Here is a 17,925-nt window from a genome sequence, read left to right as displayed (position 1 = left end):
GCCTTATGGAGCATTTGGAGATGGTTTATTGGAAGGGGTGGGGATTAAGAGAGGTAGGGTGGATTGTTTCAACTCTGAACTCGTCCCAGAGAAGGCCCCCAAACTGGAGAGAGACCAGCCCCCCCTTCCCAGCCTCCCCTGGCCAGAGTTCTACATTCCAAGTTGTCCTCCGTCTGCAGCCTTGAGCCCCCCCCCCACGTCTCCTGCTGCTAGCTGGGATTCTGCTGGGGTCTCCCTCACCCTAACCCTGACTGGGCCCTCAACACGGGGCCTCTGAAAATGGCCTCCTACCCTCCTTATGGTGCTCATCTGTCTTCATGCAGGGAGCAGCTTCTGAGCTCCTGAGCCAGGAAGCTCCGGGCTGCTCCGGATGAAGATGAGGGGGAGGTGTTCCTTTCTCCGGCTGGTCCTCCCTGTGACAGTGATAGTGTTAGAGGGATCCAGCTTGGGGTGCCGACCTTGGTGTTTGGTGGGAGAAAGAGCTGTCCCCAAGAAGGACGAGGGTTGAGCAGCACAAGTGAGTGGCTGAGAGGGTCAGGCCATTGGTCGGGCTCTGATGCAGACGTGGGGCAATTGTCAAGCTGATGGGATGGGGTGGCACCACGGCAGCTCCTCGTCTGGATCTGTGCCCCACCAGAACAGCTGCATGGAGAGAGAGCAAGGCAGGCCAAGACAGGAGTGGGCAAAGGGCATCGGGACACTCACAATGCACACTACGCAGGATAGTTGCCCAGTGGGTTCGGCTGCCTTAGTGTCTGGTTTCACAGCTGTGGCTGTGGGGATCATGGGGTGCCCCCTCTTATGGGGAAGTACTAAAGAGGGCCGCAAGTCCTGCCGTGGGGCTGGTGGGGCTCATCCTTCGTCCAGGCAGGCTCGGGTCAGTGCTGTCACGCCGGGACCCCATGACACGATCCACCGTCTCCAAGCGCACAGCAGGCAGCAAGCCCAGATTCCGGGGATCGGCCCGGGACGGCGGAGTCTCCTCAAAGCGCCAGCCTGTCCGGGACTGGGAGGCAGTGGAAGTAGAGGAGGAGGAGGGGGAGGCCTGGGCGTTCTGCGCCATCTCCCGTGACTTGGAGCGGTGCCTTGGGCTGTCCTTGGAAAACTGGATGCTGGGAATGTCCGCCTTCAGGATGGTGCTGTGGCGGCGTCCTTGGGGCGAGGGGCTACGGCTGGCCCCTTGGTCTCGGCTGGTGGATCGCAAGAGCAGCCCCTGGAACTTGGCCAGGCTGGGGCTGCGGCTGCGGTGGCGGTGCATCTTCCCGGGGCTGGGGCTGCGGGATTTGGGGCCGAGGAGCACCAGCGTGCTGTCATCGTCCTCTTCAGAGGTGCTGTTGGTGCTGTCTGTGGCGCTGCTGACTTGTTCCAAGGTGGGCAAGGAGATCTAGGCCAGGAAAATGGGGAGAGAGGAGAAGGAAAGTCAACTTTCCTCAAATCACAAGCACTGTTTGTACATCCCTCCCAGGAACTGAGAGAAGCAGGGCCCTGGGGGGCTTTGGGGGCCACAGGCTTCCTGCCCTCCAGATGCTCACCTGGAAGGGGTCTGTGACTCCCACGATGCAGTTGCAGTTGTTGCTATAGTAGCCAAGGATGTAGTCGCCCTTCCCTTTAGGCAAGCACTCCTCTGGAAAGCTTAGCTAGAGATGGAAGAGAGAAAAAGAGTTGGGGAGACTGAAGCACATATGCCCGAGACGAATTCCTTGTGTTTCCAATCACACTTGTCCAATAAAGAATTCTAGCCTATTCTATTCTTATTTCTATTCTATTCTATCCTATCCTATCCTATTCTGTTCTGTTCTGTTCTTATTCTATTCTATTCTATTCTATTCTATTCTATTCTATTCTATTCTATTCTATTCTATTCTATTATTATTCTATTCTATTATTATTCTATTCTATTCTATTCTATTCTATTATTATTCTATTCTATTCTATTCTATTCCGTATTCTATATTCTATATTCCATATTCCATATTCCATATTCTATTCCTGTTCTATTCCATATTCCATATTCTATTCTATTTTATTATTCTATTGTTATTAATTTCTATTCAATGAAATTGTTCACTGGGGAGGAGGGTTTGCTTCCACAGCGCAAATATAACCATCTAGTCAGCCCATCACCATGGATGTTGCCTCTTTCTGAGATCAAACCTTTTGGCCTGGCAGACAGGAAGCTCCACTTGCTCACATGCAATTACCTGATAGAGGTGGCTGTCCGTATCTTCCTGCTTGGCCCATACATAGGCTATGTAGTCCTTGCAGTGCCGGAAACCCACCTAAGGGGGGGGAGAGAAATCCCGAGAAGTTTGCTCAGTGCCTCCCCTGTGGCTGCTGAGAGACCCAGATGATTCTGCTTATCTGTCCACTGCTGTGAGGAGTTCACGCGGCCTTTTAATTCAAGTGTCCCCAACCCCCTGGGCTGTGGCCTTGAGCCCTTCGGAATTGCCATGATTCACAGTGGCCAGAAAAGTCATAAAGTGGGGCAAACGTTTCACTTAGCGACATAAATGTTGGGCTCAGTTGTGGCTGACTCTCTGTAAGAGTGGTGCCTACTTCCTTTACTTACTATGTACTGATGTAGCTTACTCAACCTTCTCGAGGCAACCACTCAGCCTCGGGACTTTGTAAGTTACTAACAGCTTGCCCGACCAGCCCTTCTCACCCGATAGAGGGCGATCCAATCCCAGGAGCTGCGGTGGAAAGCCAAGGACGTCCTGTAACGGACCACGGCTTGCTCCGGCTTGGTCCACTCGTCCGCCACTTGCATCTCCACCAGGGGCATATCGGCTCGGGAACCGAACTGCCAGAAAGAGGAAGGATCAACCCTGTTCATTATTTATGGCTATCTCCTTCGCTGTCAAGATCCCCCCCCCCCCTCTCTCCTGGGCCCGGTGGCTTGTATTTTTAATACGGTATTGTTTTCTGTGTATTTAATAACGCTTGCTTTTAAATATTTACACTTTTCGGAGCCTGGCTGTTAGCCTCAAGAGGTTTCGTTACCAGGCTAGGTATACAGTTCATTTAGGGACAGTTTGAAGTTACAACAGCACTGAAAAAGGTGATTTAGGACCATTTTTCACAGCTACGACCTTTGCCGCAGCCCCCTGATCACGTGATCAAAATGCAGATGCTTGGCAACTGGTTCATATTGATGATCGTCGTAGTATCCCAGGATCATGTGATCCCCTTTTGCAATCGTCTGACAAGCAAAGGGAATGGGGAAGCCAGATTACTTAACAGCCTGTCAAAACATAGTTCTAGGTTGCTTCTCTCCTTGATGAGTTTCCTTCCATCATTTCTTGTCCTGCCTTCGGGTGCTTTGGAGAATAAGTTGACCCCCCTCTTCTCTGTGGAAGCCCCTCAAATATTGGAATACTGCTATCCTGTTCTCCCTGGTCTTTCTTTTCTCTAGAATCTAGATTATCCATACCTAATTCCCATAGGGTGGTGTTTCTGAGCAGGCAAGACTAGCATGAGGTGACCATAACTGAAGATCAGAGTAGGAATAGGGCCAAAGTGAGGTTTCTTCCTAAAAATTCAACTTTGCAGCACACAATTAAAGCTCTCAGTGGAACAACCACAGCTATCCTAAGGCGCAGGTTTGTGTGTGTGTGTGTGTGTGTGTGTGTGTGTGTGTATGGGGGGGGAGGTTATCAATAGGGCTGTGGACTCACCTGTACTGCAAAAATGGAGACCACGGGCTTGTGATCGCTCACAGTGTACTCCATATGGCTGCAATAGCAGAGCTGGGTCACAGTCAAATTCCCACCACTGGATCTCCCAGAATGCACTGGGTGGCCACCGCTTTTGATTTTCCATAGGATACGGTCTGTCCAAGCCGGCTTCCGCTTTTTGGCACTGCGGGCACAACAGACGGGCAGGAAGTGAGGCCTTAAATGGGGGCTGGGATAAACAGGCTTTGTGTGTCTACTGTAAATCATGATTATGATTGATCACACAGCCAGCCAGATGTTCTGTCTGGAGCCAGCATCTTTATCCAGCTGTTGAGATCTTCCCAAGGATCTGGGATAGGCAAATGTTCTTTGATGGGTGTTAAAAGATAGTGTTGAAGGATGCCAGCTGTTCCAAGTCAAGCTGCCTTTTGCAATGGACGGATGAGGATTTTGTCAATGCCGATTGGGGATTGGGGATCACGTGACCTCGGGACACAGCAACCGTCACAGCAAATGCCTCACTTAATGACAGAAATTTTGGATTCCATTGTGGTCGTAAGTTGAAGGCTACCTCTAAATCAATGCCTCTGCACAGTCCAGGAGTAGATCCTACTAATTCCCAACCCCTCCCCCCAATAGTCTTCCATACCTGGTGTCATACATGTTAGTTCCCACGTCGAATTTAAAGGTCGGGGGGAAGTTGAGGAATCCTTCTTGGAACCCCTTCAGGATGGGCCACGTGGTTTTTGCAATGTTAAGCTGCAGAAGGAGAGAAGCAAGCTGGAATTAAGGAGAAACTTCCTAACAGAACAATTAACCAGTTGAACACCTTGCCTCCAGAAGCTGTGGTGTTCCATCACTGGAGGTTTTTAAGAAGAGACTGGACAGCCCCTTGTCTGGGATGCTCTAGGGTCTCCTGCTTGAGCAGGGGGTTGGACTAGAAGACCTCCAAGGTCCTTTCCAGCTCTATTCTGGTCAATTGACCTCAACAGGAGAATGTGTCCATCATACAGGCTGCTGCTTCCTGTTCCTCTCCCCCAACTCTCATCCCTGCACACACACCAGGCACCCATGTGTATTTCTCACCTGGTCCTTCTCCCAGAGCTGATGGAGGATGCTGTTGTCAATGGCGTACTTCACGTAGCGGATGTCCAGGCTGTCAATGCGGAAGTTGAGATCCCCAAACCAGAAGACGAGGCTGGAGGGGAGACATGGGGAAGGAGAAGGACTTGTAAGGAACTTTTTACAGACGGATAAAAATCCCATCCAATCATTGATCAGAAGCCACCCAAAATGGACCTTCCAAACTGACACGGCTTCTCCCCAAAGAGGGGGGAACCAGCCAAGGCACCTACCCTTTTCCCCTTGCCCTCCTGGGCTCCTTTCCCCGGGCTGAAAGGATGCAGTAGGTGCTGCTACTCACTCGTGGTCAAGAATGCCATTGGCGGAGGGCCCCTCAAACTGCTGCAGGTGGAGGATGGTGGTAAAGTCCTCTTTACGCTGCTCCGCCTTCTCCATGTGTGCCGGCAGGTGGCAGTTCAAAAAGCAAACCATGTGCCCGAAGATGGCCAACCGGACACTCACCCCTCCCTTGTTGCCCTGCAAGAGGAGGAAGGCAGAGGACCAATGGGTCCGAGGGAGGCAGAGGAAATAGGCCATCGGAGATGGGGGAGGCAGCACCAGGGGTCACGGTGCTCCCATATGGGAAGAGCTATCTTGGAAAAGCAACATTTGCCAAACTCAATCGCCATCATCCTTTCCACTTAGAGCAGTGCCCGATAGCTGAGCATCACCAGCACTTGCCTTCCTGAGGCCAATTGAATCGGGGGCTTGACTGAACAGGGGGAGAGGCAGCTGTTGTCCCTGGAGAGTGCTGAGATGAGCCCTTAGCAGCGTGCTAAGCACCAGGACAAGAAACAACAGAGGGCAACAAATCAACCTGGAACTAAGGAGAAACTTCCTGACAGGGAGGACAATTAACCAGTGGAACAGCTTGCCACCAGAAGTTGTGGGTGCTCCATTATTGGGGTTTTTTAAGAAGAGACTGGACAGCCACCTGTCTGGAATGGTCTAGGCTAGGGTCTCCTGCTTGAGCAGGGAGCTGGACTAGAAGACCTCCAAGGCCCCTTCCAGCTTTATTCCAATCGCCTAATTGATCCTGCTAGACTTCTCCAGCTGGGTTCCAAATATAAATCGTACCTTGGTACCAACTCACTCACCCAGTAACCGCCCAGCCCTGTCCGGGTGCAGTCTGTCTGGATGTTCTGTAGGAAAGGCAGGTGGTAATACTTTGCAAAGACAAACAGGATAACTCCTTGCATCCGTACCGTGCTCACCTGAAACAGCAAAAGGCAATGAGAGGCACTGAGTTCTAATTCTGAACATCCACATTGCAAATAAGCCTAGGACTGGAGGGCTCCTTGGGGAAACGCCTGCCGGATCTCAATCGACCCAGGCTGATCAGAAGAAGGAGCCACTTCCATTAGTGAAGGCTCTTTGCTCAAAGCAAAAGCATCTCTTGGAAAAACCACACAGCTTTGGAGAAGCAGCAGCTGGCGTACGCCATGATAACACTTCCCTGCCAAACTATTTATATTTCTAATTAAAGCAACAAAAAAAAGGCAGAAGTTTTTTTTCCCCTTAGATGCATTTTACGAATTGAAGCTTTAACAGTGAGACTTAAGGGTTGCAGGGAAATTAATTCAGTTTGATTTTAATTAGAGCCTTTCCAGTTCACACTTCACTTGGTGTGAATGCTATCAGTGTGCAAAATCTGTCCTTTTCTGGACTTCGGATCGGGGTTCAGGAATAAAAAAGGAAAACCAGAAAAATTTCAGGAAAACTGCTTGCAAAAATACACGTTTATAGGAGAATAAACTGCACAACATGGGGACATCAATTCCCAGAATTCCTCAGTCCGCACGGTTGAAGTCCACACATTGTAAAGTGAGTGTGTTTGTGTGTATCAAGGTTGAGAAACTCTGTTTCAAAGGCTATCTAGAAGAGCAGGTGGCTTCTGCTTTGGCCGCTTGAGCTGAATCAATCTATCCTTCTGAGCTTCATTCATTTCATGACCGGAGAGGAATCAGCTTATCTGGCCAGCTTTCAGAGTCATGTGGCCGGGTTATGAAGTATGGGAGGATGGTTTACAGGGCAGATTATGTGCCTTAAGCCTTGCACTCCCTTTGGCCTGAAAATGCTCAAAGTAGAGGCAGTGATCTGGGGGAGGGAGGGGGGAAACACTTCCTGAAATTTCTCCCCAAATGCCAAAATAACCCAGATTTTGGCCCTATTGATCCCAAGGGCTCTAAGGGTCAGTCGCTCTGCAAATTCCTTTTGGATATTCCTCAAAGGGGTCCCCAACTCCCAGGTTGCAGCCTTGAGCCATTCGGAACTGGCCCGTGGAAGTGGAGGGTCAGTGTGTGCACGTGTGTTCCCGCTTGAGCGAGCAGCAGGCACAAACGGTGAGCACCGCTTGCACAAATGGAGCTACACGCACTTGCCCGCTGCCCGTGCGGAACCATCCCCTCCACCGCCAGTCCACAAAGCTGCAAAGGTTGGGCTTACCAGGACAAAGTTAAAGGGGCTCAACACCTCCATGAAAAGCTCACTCCACTGGTCGGTGAAGAGCGCATCCTTCAGGCGTTTGTTGAGCATGGAATTCACCTCCTGCAACCTGCAAAACAGTGCAAAATCACCAGCTTTCCCTCAAAGTTTCCAGCTGATCAGCAGCCCAGCTGTTCTCTGGGAACCGGCGAAAATGGGGCGTCTTTCCGCCTTCAGACATGCCAGCCTGTTCTGCGGTGGGAACTCCGGCGTTGCTCCCTCCTCATCAGCCTGTCCCCATCCTCCTGTGGGATGCTGAACTGGGCTCCCAAACCACCAAAAACCTGGCCACTTTGAAATGCAGGAATACAACTGAAAACGTCGTATCCCAAGCAGAACATCCAGATTCAGCCACAGTTTTGTTCCACAAAGCATCAACCTTGTCTCTTTCTGCTGTGTGTCCAAAATGGACAAAAATGAATATTTATATGTGTTTATACGTAAGGGCTTTATACATACGTTTCCCTGAAAATAAGACCGGGTCTTATATTAATTTTTGCTCCAAAAGATGCGTTAGGGCTTGTTTTCCTGTTAGGGCTTATATTTGGGGAAATACAGTACTAAATGCTGGCTGATGATCTTAACTGGGGCTTATTTTTTGGGTGGGGCTTATATTATAGAAAAATCCTGCTAGGGCTTATTTTCCGGCTGGGTCTTATTTTCCCAGAAACACGGTATGCATGTATATAGTATGTCTGTATGTATGTTATGTATGTGTACGCTTTTGAGAGCAGGCAACAGAATTGCATTTTTAATGCGTGCCAGCGTGCCCACCATGAAAAAAATGACAATAAAGGTGATCTAGAAAAAGGAGCCACAGATGTTCCAGGAAGTGCGTCCCCCTCGCCTTACCCGATGGCAATCATGTCGCTGTCACTGGAGTCCCCTGAGTCCAGGTGCAAGAGGGAGGCCACGTCGCTGGGGGGCATGGAGCTGCCGACGTTCCACGTCACCACCGTGATGCTGGAGAGACAGGAAAAGCCAACCACGTTACCCCGACATTTGCTAGGCCTGAGCTGATTCCTCTCCCGGAGGAAGAGGCCCCTTCCAGAGCTGTTGGGAGACCTCAACCGCAGTCTCGCCCTTCAATTGCACCGTCCCATCATCCCCAGCCAATCTGGATCGAGGCTGTAAGATCCCTTGGGAAGTTGGAAACACAATCCGGAAGAGGTCTGTAGCAAATGACTTCTGTGCAATTAAAATTGCGGGATGGGACAACTCGTCCTCTGACATCGGAAGAAAGAGTGGAATAGAATCACGAAAGAAAGGATGAAGGATGAAATCAAACGTGAATGACAAAAATTAAACTTATTTTTTTAATTACTTTAAATAATCAAATAATCCTGCAGCTAGCTCGCCGGTGGCAAGTTGGCTATGGAAAGTTGTTCCGCAGTGAGTTGACTGTGAGTGTTGTTGTCCCATTCCGCAATTTTAATTATACAGAAGTCATTTGTTGTTTGACTTCTTCCAGATTGTGTTTCCATCTTCCCAAGGGATCTTAGAGCCCTGGAATGTCTCGATCATCTCCTATCCAGATGCTTCATCACGTAACACCTTGCCTAAACTGTGGTTGGCTAATCTGTGGTCCAGTGTGCTGGGAGGACTCCATCCTCCCCTCCCCAAATTCTACATCATAAACCTCTCGAAATGTGTTTCTCTTTCATGGCTAAAGAAACAAACTTGACAGCAGTAAAAATATCACCAGCAACAGAAAACAGCTTGGGGAGAAATCCATATCCTTGACGGCATTAATGGGGTTTAGAAATGAGGATGTCAGGAGCTCTGTAAATGGAAGGGGGGGCAGTTGAGTGGGGGGGGCATTGTTTCTTTTGCCCTTGGATGGTAATAGCGACCTGACACTATTGAAGTTGAAGTCCATCTCCCAAAGGGGACAGGTGGGACCCTTCCTCAAGCAGGCTCCGTGAGCGAAGGGTTGTCCTGGCTTCCCTTCAGATGGGCTGGATCTCTCTCAGCATTTATTTCCATCTTCTGACGTAACCTCTTCGATTTCTTGTCCTTTTTTTCCCTCGAATCTTTTCCATTTTAGCCTCATTTTGCGAGTCTGATGGATTGAACATGACATTATCCTCACCCTTACACTCCCATTTGTAAACATTTCTCTGAACACGTGTGCCTGGGATAGCGTGGCCTGAGATGCCCCATTTTTTTCACGTGTCAGTTCGTATTTTGATCCGTCCTGCCCTCCCATAAGATTCTCCAACCCCAGCTGAAGAACTGCAGGGCAAAATGCGCAGAAGCCCGACTTTGGAAGGCAAAGAATTTTTAGTTTGTGTGTCTCACTGTAAAAATGAGAATTGAACCTGGACTTCAACTCCCAGAATGCATGCAGGCTGTGTAATTCTGGGAGTCAAAGTCCACCCAGGTTTATTTTACTTCATTTGTTGATTAAATTTATGTGCTGCCTATGGCTTATAGATTGATAATAGCAATAGCGCTCAGACTTATATACCGCTTCACGGTGCTTTACAGCCCTCTCTAAGCGGTTTACAGAGTCAGCAAGTTGCCCTCAACAATCTGGGTCCTCATTTTACTGACCTCGGAAGGACAGAAGGCTGAGTCAACCTTGAGCTGGTCGGGATCGAACTCCTGGCAGTGAGCAATGAGTTAACCTGCAGTACAACATTCTAACCACTGCACCACCACAGCTCTAAAGAAAAAAAGCTAAATGTAAAAACAGTTAAAATTAATGAAACGTAGAGACTAAAACCAAAGGTGCAGACAGCATGGAGGGAGGGTGTGTGTGTGTGTGTGTCATTTGTACCCCATCAATCACCTCCAGCAAAGAGCGTCCCCATCGGGGCCCTAAGCCAGCCATCAGAACCAGGTTTTAAATTCCTTCTGGAAGGCCACGAAGGTCCATCCTCGGTCTTAAGGATTGCTCTAAAGCTACGTTTCTGTGAATGAGAGAAGGGGGGGGGGGCTCTTGTGTATACAGCTTCATAAACACATCATCGTCAGGCCCATGGCTGGCCTGCCCCCCCCCCAGCCATGGCTGAGGCTAGTCTTGATTCGCTGATTGCATTTTGGGGGGGAGGATGGATATCCTCTCCATCAGTAAAATCCCCGGGACATTGTAAAAACTGAAAGGAAACAACAAAATACAAGCAAACCCCTATTTTTCTATTTCTATTTTTCTCTAGCAGACTACTGGACAAATAGCATGCTATTCATGGATAAGGAGAAAAGGCAGATTCGTGTTTCCTGTGCCTGCCTTTTACCAAAATCACCCTTTGCGGGCTCTGAAATACAACGCAGGGATGAGTAAATCTGGGTTACCATGGAGACCGCTGTCCCCCTCCTTACCTATTTAATCCGACAATGTGGTTTACTTGCAGCAAGTGTTTACGAGGGTGTTTACGTGTTCACACAACAGGCTTAACCAGGTCGGTGAAATAAAAGAATTGCCTTTTTCACATCATCCGTTTCATTCCTCCTCGCCTGGATTAACTGCCTGTGGCTTAATGTATTTTGGTCAACTCAGACCGCAATGCAACCTATAATATATAGACCGATGGTTCATATTTGTGACGGTTGTAGCGTCACAAGGGGTCACGTGATCCCCTCCTGCGACCTCCTGATAAACAGAGTCAATGAGGAAGCTAGATTCTCTTAACAACCAGGTTACTAATTTATCAACTGCAGCGATTCGCTTAACAAATGTGGCAAGGAGGGTCGTAAAATGGGGCAAAACACACTGAACAAATATCTCACTTAATAGAAATTTTGGGCCCATCGTCGTAAGTCGAGGACTACCTGTATCGTGCAAAGACAGCCAGTTTCTACAGGGGTGCCTTTCAAACCAGCTGCTTCGGGGTGGGGGGAAGGACTAAGTAGCTTTCCCAGACTCTATCAGGCACAATCAACTACAAGTCTCATGATCCCCAGCTGGAGTGTCCACTGGGAAGAAAAGATAACTTGTTAAACCCGGAATTTCTTTCTGCTGTCCAGGGAGATCCTCCATCATCCAGGTCATGGTTGTCCCAAAGGGGCTTTTCCTCTGCACGTAACCAGAGGAACTCTCTCCCGGGAAAGACGAGACAGGTCTTGCCAAGAGGTCTTGAGGACAGTATGCCAGGGATGCAAACAAGCCAGGTCACAACCTATGGGTCCTGCAAGGAACACCCCACACCCTTGCAAAGCCCACGAAAAGCTCTCCTGCCCATCTACAACTTTGGCCATTGGCCTGGCTCCGTTGAGAAACCAGAGCCCCATTTGAGAGCAGGTTCCTGGACCTCATGGGGTCAGCTGGAGCAGTGACTTCTCCGGCCCATTCATTCGTGACAGATGCCACTCACCTTTCCAAGGCAATCTGTTCAACATTGCAAAAGGAAGTCTGAAGCATGCAAAGCAGCCAACAGGGAGACATTCTCTCTCTGGAGTATGGAAATACTTTTGTCCTGCCTTTCCTGTCTGAAGCAAGTCTGGGTGGCACAGAATCGGCAGCCTGAATCATGCTGGCTGCGTCCCCTGTCAGGCCAGCTGCACCAGAAATGCATTCATTCACCTTTAGCTTTAACCTTGACTACCTGGAGGGAGGGGGGAAGAGGCGAGGCATGCCCTGCAAGCACAACCCGTTCTCTTGCAACTTGCACAAACGCAGAAACCGACTTTACTCAGTCACCCAAGGAAGCTGGCTGAGAGAAGGCAGCTGCTGCCTCTCAGAGAGCTGCTGAGCAGCTAAACCTACTCCCAACAGGTAAGTTCTGAAGACCTCTTCAGGAAGCACAACCCTCGGGGCCGACGACAATTCGCCAAGGTCAACTCACCACGGCCAACTCACTGTGGCCAACGCATTACGGCGGGACAATTTGCCGCGGCACAAGAGTTACACTAATATCAAAGAAAAGGTGGGACAGAAATCATGAAAGAAAGGATGCGAAAGGAGGGCGGAATGAAATGTGATTGACAAAAAAAATTAAAATATTTTTAAATTTAGTTTGAATAATTAAATCGGATCATTCAATTGTCCCGTGGCTGTGGCAAGAAAGCACAACCTCTTAGCTTTATTCCATTTCTACTCCAGGTTTCCGCCAAGGAGCAGGGCAGCCTCTCTCCTTTTCATCCTCGCAACTTGCTTGTGAAGGAGACTGGCCCAAAGTCCACAGGAGCACCCTAACTGGACCTGGGGCCTTGGATCTGCCTGGTTTCAGCTCACCACTAACCACTCCACCTTTGTGAGCCTTGAAGAGTTCTTAGCAAGTTGCCTTAAAGGGGGTAGAGCCAACGGTGCAGTCAAAGTTGCCTGCAGCCCCCTCCCAATTCCTATCCCCTAATTTAGCTGTCAGAAGAAACCACGAGAACTGGACTGAAACAAAACCGAAGTCAAGAGCCTAGGGCAGTGTTTCCCCAGCTGGGGAATTCTGGGAGTTGAAGTCCACACGCCTTCAAACTGCCCCGATTGGGAAGCATTGGCACCCATGCCTTTCCCCAAGTTGCTTCAGGCTCTTCCGCCTGCTTTTGCGTTACAATTTTACTCCATCTCCCCACCGCCCGCCTGCCCGCCCGCCCACTTCTGCTGCGTCTCACCGGAACTCCTTGTCCTGCCTTGTTTGTGGCCGGCCAAATCTTTCCAGAAAGTTCTCTGCACGGTTGGTATTGCTGCTCCGCGGGTCTTGCAAATGGGGTGACAGACGGACCCTGGAGTAGGAGGTCAGTTCCTCTGACTCGGCTTTGGAGAGTATGGCGGATTTGGAAGGCCCCATCCTGCCCCCCGACAGATACTCGCTGGAGATGGCTTTGGAAAGAGAGCCCAGCCGGTGGGACGAGCCCGGCCGGCTCAGGCAGATGTGGTCACTGGATTCGGCCTTGGGGAGGGAGTCCTTCAGTTCCACAGTGGCCAAGATGCCCGAAGAGAGAGGATCCAAGGCACAGAGGTCAGGAAGGGCCCCCCTGCTTGGGGACTGGCTAAGTTTCATGGAGGGAGACAGGCTGGACAAGGAGGAGGAGCTGCCACATCCAGGGGACAAGGGGCGCAGCTCTACCGGAGACCGCAAAGTTGGGGTGTTGTACCCTGAGCCTTCAGGCTGGACTCTGCCGATCTCCAAGGAGAGAGGTGGGATTGGCCGGCCACCAGCCTGTTCTTGGGGTTCACTCTCTGCTCTTCGGCGAGACCCGTCTGGCTGCAGCCGCGCGTGAAAGGGTTCACCCAGAGAGTCGGACCTTGTCCCGCTTGGCATCTGCCCTCCGATGTACGATGCCCCGCTCGATCCCTCTGGCTGATAGCGGATGGTTCCCTCCGGGACAAAGGGGACGGCAGCTGGAGAGAAAGCCCCCGGAGACGGCAGCGCCACAATGCTCCCTCGAGGGGGGATGGGGTGCGAGGGGAGTGAGGAGGGTGGTCCTGGGTGCCCCAGATCCATCTAAAAGAAAAGATAAAACAAGATAAGACGGTAAGATGGTTCACTGCTTTGGGCACAGAATGTCCTGCAAAGATAGCAATTATCTCTTGTTCCTCCAACTTCAGCTTAACGGGTGATTCCCAACCCATCTGCAGGTCTGGAGTTCCAGGAGAAAATACGGATTCCTTCTGAGAAAGGGCCTTGAGCGGTTTCCCGTGGCTGAGGTTCCATCTTGCACAAAGCCTTAGTCTGATTTTCCGTGCTGTGGTCAACAAGCCACCATTGGCTAGGTTCACACAACATGCTAAGCCACGTCTGAATGATAATTCTGACCCGGCTACTAGGCTGCCGTATGGCTCGCACCCTGTTCTAACAATTCACTTGGGTGATGCGGCTTCAGGGAGGAGAATGCTCTTAGGCCAAAAGCTTACGGGGCTCCATTGTTGGCTGGCCTTGGGCGATACCTGGACCCATGAGATCTGGGCCACCTCCAGGTCTTCATCCGAGGAGTCCCTCGCCATGGTGCCATCTCCTGGCCCCTGCAGGAGGCTGCCCCTCTTGCCTCCCAACAGCCGTGGAACTTTGGCACCACCGGGGATTCTCTGCCCATCTCTCAAAGGGGCTGCAGCCCCCACAGGCCTGGCGGCAGTGAGAGGCTGGGAAGGGCCGCAGGGGTCCGGCCATCCCACGTGCGGACCTTCATGTAGGGGGGTCTGTGACTACTCACCATAGCCAATTCTCTACTGGTCAACTCATCCAGCCACGGGACAATTTGCCAACGTGCCACGGGACAAGAATTACACTAATATCAAAGAAACAGTGGAAGAGAATCATGAAAGAAAGGACACCAAAGGAGGGACAAAACTGAAATGTGGATAACAAAGATCAAATCATGTTTAAATTATTTAAAATAATTAAACTGAATTGTTGCATTGTCCCACGGTGAGTTGGCTGTGATGAGTTGGCAGTAGTGAGTTGTGCCATCCCGCATGCCAGGAGCCCTTTGAAAGGCCAGGCTCAGACTGCCCGAGGTCAAACTCCCTGGACACGGAACCATGGCTTCAGGGGAGCAGAGAGCCATGGCTTGCCTTGCTTCTTCCTGGGATGATTTGCTACTTCCCTGGTTAGTCCTTAACCAGGTTCCAGCCTAGCTAGCTTTGCAGCATCAGCCCAAGTTTAGCCAGCTGCTGCCACACGCTGTGGATGGGCAGCCAGGACAAAAACTAACAAGAGTTCCTCATATTTACATTTCCAACTGAATTTGTCAATGTAATTTCTCTTTAGAAACATATTTAGTCAGTTGCTCTTTCTGCCCACAAAGACTACGATAGCCCTCTTTGCAGGTCAACGGGGGGGGGCGGGGGAGTGTCACCGCACATCCAAGGTTCCTGGTTGTGTCCTTTCACTTCACAAATTTAAGCTGAGTTTCAAATTTAAACTGAGTGTTCAACTGATGTTAGCTTACTTCGTTCAACTCTACTTAAATCATCTGGAGCAGGAGAATTCGTGAAGTTATTGTATGATAAATCGAAGCGGGGTTTGCGCGCTCTCTTTTGTAGAACTTGACCTGGATTCAAATATCACTTGTTTGGTGTGATGTGCCAACCCCGTTACAAGCGGCTTTAGCAACAAAACCGTGCTTAAAAAAAAAATTGTGGTTTAGCACAATGGGTGGATCCAGCCTGCAGCTGAGTTTATTAGAGCATTATTTCAGTTTTGAGCCTGTCCGACACCACAAGGACTCTGAGTGGATTCTAACAAACAAACTTAGAAAACCTCCATCAAAAGCAGAAAATACTGGTGACCAAGACACAATTCAAGTTGAACAGGCACGGCCACCATCCTAATCCACGGGCCTGGGAGAACCATCAGAGGAGTCACTGAAGGGGGTCCAACTGGCAACTCAAACACAAGGAGTTCCCCCAAACCAGCATTATGTGGTAATTGACTGCATTCACACAAGAAATTCAACCCGTGAATCAGTTTGGTGGTGTCCTTGAAGCACCCCATTCAGTGGTCCTGTCAGAAGTTGGGAAAATTTCGTTCCTTTGGGCCAGGAGCCAAGCGTGGGGCTGAACAGTCAGAGGATCAAGTAGCTTTTAATGCATAATAGATGCCAAGAGCAGAGTGAAATTATATCTCCTTTTCTCAGGTGTGTAAGTGATCTCTGGAAAGCAGGTGATCCTATCCACTATTCATTGAGGTATCGATCCGTTCCCCCCCCCCCCGTTCGCCCTGGCCAGGACGCTCCTCAGCTGCAGTTCGATGCTCCCAACAGTCAGGGAGGGCATCCTGGGGGCATCTGGAAGCTGAGCAGGAATGTCCACCACGACCTCCCCAATCTCAGGCCAGTCCCTGGACTCTGGGCCACCAAGTTGCCTTCCAGGACTTGGAATGAAATCCAGGACGGACAAAAATGCACACCTGCACTCAAACCCCCTCGGACTCTTAAGTCACTGAGGGCACAAGGGCTCCATGCCAGCCGTGGCCACTGATGCCCAGTTCTCTTCTCCAGTCAGCCCCCCAAGAGGCAAGCTGCCAGGCCCCCTTTTTTCTGAGCATCTCCAGCTGAGCTCCCTCCGCAGTCCTCCCCCCAGAGCCCCCTCCTTAAGCCCTTGGAGCACAAGTTCTCTCCAGGGCCCTTCTTCTTCTTCTAATGGACGGTCCCCTGCCTCAGTTTCCCTTTCTCCAAGAGGACCCAAGAGCAAAGGGCGAGAGCCGAGTCTCCTGCAGCCCTGCCGGTGCCCTTCATCTCTCCTCTCCACCCCCTGGAAGGTGCTGAGCGAAGCAGAAGCTCCCCGTCCTGGGAACCTGGGTGGAAGGGCACCTCGGCAGGCAATAAAGAGAACGGCCAGCTTGGGTGGCATTTACGAGCCTGGGGAGGGAAACTGCCCCTTCCCTCTTTTAGTTCTCTCCCTGGTTCTTTGAACCTCCAGAGAGACCCCTCAGCCCGGGGTCTCCCCCACCCATCCCACCCCCATCAGAGGACACCAGCAATTGCAAAGGGAAGAAAGGGGAAGAAGAGCAGAATAGAAAACGACGGTGTTTGTGTGTGTGCGCGCGCGTGTGTTTGGGTGTGCGTGATTGATTGATTTCCCGAGGACTGTGCAAAGGGAGCTGCAAGGAACGGCCGAATCTGGTGGGCTCACGCTTGCCCCCTCCCCACGACAGCCCCGTCTGAGTCCACGCGGGGCGAAAAGGAAGCCCGCCCGGAGTCTTCTGTCCCGGGAAAGGGGCTCCATCCCGGGCCCCGCGCATCTCTTCGGGGACTCCCACGGGGGATGAGAGTGGTGGTGGTGGTAGGAGAGAAATCCGGGCAAGCCTCGGACACGCGCGCTCGCTCGCGCACCGCTCCAGGCGGCCGCCTACACGTGCGCCCGGGACCCGCGCGCTTTCTCACGTGCACGGCGACCCGGCCTCGGCAGACCCGGCGGCGGGTTCTGGCCGGCTGCGCCGCGCGCGGCTTTCCCATCCCTGCCCTCCACGGGCCGCCCGGCCACCTGCCGCCCGGACCGGACTCACCTTGCGCCAGCCCGCCGGCTCCCCCGCTCGGCCCCTGGGCAGCGCCTGCCGGCTCCTCCCGGCGCTCCGGCGCGGCGGCGGCTCCATCCCGGCGCTCCAACTGCCGCTCCGCCGCTCTGGCCGCCGCCGAGCCTCCTTCGCCCGGGCGCTGGTGGCGTCACCCTCCGGGGGGACTTAAAGGCACCGCAGCCCCGCTCGGCCTCGCCGCCGCCGCCGCCGGCTCGGGAAGGAGGAGGAGGAGGAGGAGGAGAGCCGGCTGACGTGAGCGCCGCCCGCAGCCGCCGGCTTCCGGGAAGGCTCCCCGCTGCCTGCCCTCCGGGCCAAGCAAGTTTCTAGTCCTCAGGACACGACTAAGGTCCGGGATGCGTCGCAGAGACCGGAGCTGAGCGCAGCGGAGGTGGCCTTCCTCGGCTGGCCCGCAGAACGACCCTCCCTCCCCCCCAGTCTCTGACAAACGCGCAAGTCGTGATGCGAAACACGGGAGAGGAGAGAGATCAAATGGATGGATGGAAAGAGAGAAGAGAAGAGGAAAAAGGAGGAGAGGAGAGAAGACAGGAAAGAGAGGAGAGGAAAGAGGAGAAGGGAAGGGAGGGGAGAAGAGAGAAGAGGAGAGGAGAGTTGGCATCCACGGCTTCTGCTTCTGGCGCTGCCGGGCCCATCGGCTTCCACAGCTGGACCCGGAGCGGCTGCAAAGAGCGGCTTCAGTGAGCGGGTGAATTCACTGAGCGGGCGAAGCCTGGGGTTGTTTAATCTCTAAAGCT

At 51.8% G+C, this 17,925-nt stretch overlaps 1 protein-coding gene across 5 annotated transcripts; it reads right to left on the bottom strand.

Annotated features, from left to right (window-relative positions):
- Positions 1–8: 8 nt before the first annotated feature.
- Positions 9–17,445, bottom strand: INPP5J (inositol polyphosphate-5-phosphatase J). Of its 5 annotated transcripts, XM_039332657.1 has the most exons (14): positions 17,165–17,383; positions 14,370–14,444; positions 12,831–13,663; positions 8,136–8,246; positions 7,245–7,353; positions 5,897–6,013; positions 5,101–5,276; positions 4,764–4,875; positions 4,327–4,436; positions 3,678–3,861; positions 2,666–2,803; positions 2,202–2,279; positions 1,533–1,637; positions 9–1,384 (listed from the first exon to the last, which is right to left on the bottom strand). In XM_039332657.1, exons 1-14 carry the CDS (start codon positions 17,249–17,251, stop codon positions 800–802), a joined length of 2,820 nt encoding a protein of 939 aa, XP_039188591.1. In that variant the 5' UTR covers positions 17,252–17,383; the 3' UTR covers positions 9–799. The 5 variants fall into 5 exon arrangements, with proteins under 5 accessions (XP_039188591.1, XP_039188595.1, XP_039188594.1 ...); XM_039332659.1 differs by lacking the exon at positions 14,370–14,444 and having other exon boundaries at positions 800–1,384; XM_039332658.1 differs by lacking the exons at positions 14,370–14,444; positions 17,165–17,383 and adding an exon at positions 14,074–14,220 and having other exon boundaries at positions 800–1,384.
- Between the last annotated feature and the right edge of the window lie 480 nt (positions 17,446–17,925).

The sequence above is a fragment of the Crotalus tigris genome, unplaced genomic scaffold, assembly GCF_016545835.1.
Source record: "Crotalus tigris isolate CLP2741 ecotype Arizona unplaced genomic scaffold, ASM1654583v1 scf7180000024461.5605484, whole genome shotgun sequence".
Classification (NCBI taxonomy): domain Eukaryota; kingdom Metazoa; phylum Chordata; class Lepidosauria; order Squamata; family Viperidae; genus Crotalus; species Crotalus tigris.
Note: the sequence above shows the minus strand (reverse complement) of the source record. Positions and strands in the feature narration are given on the sequence as shown.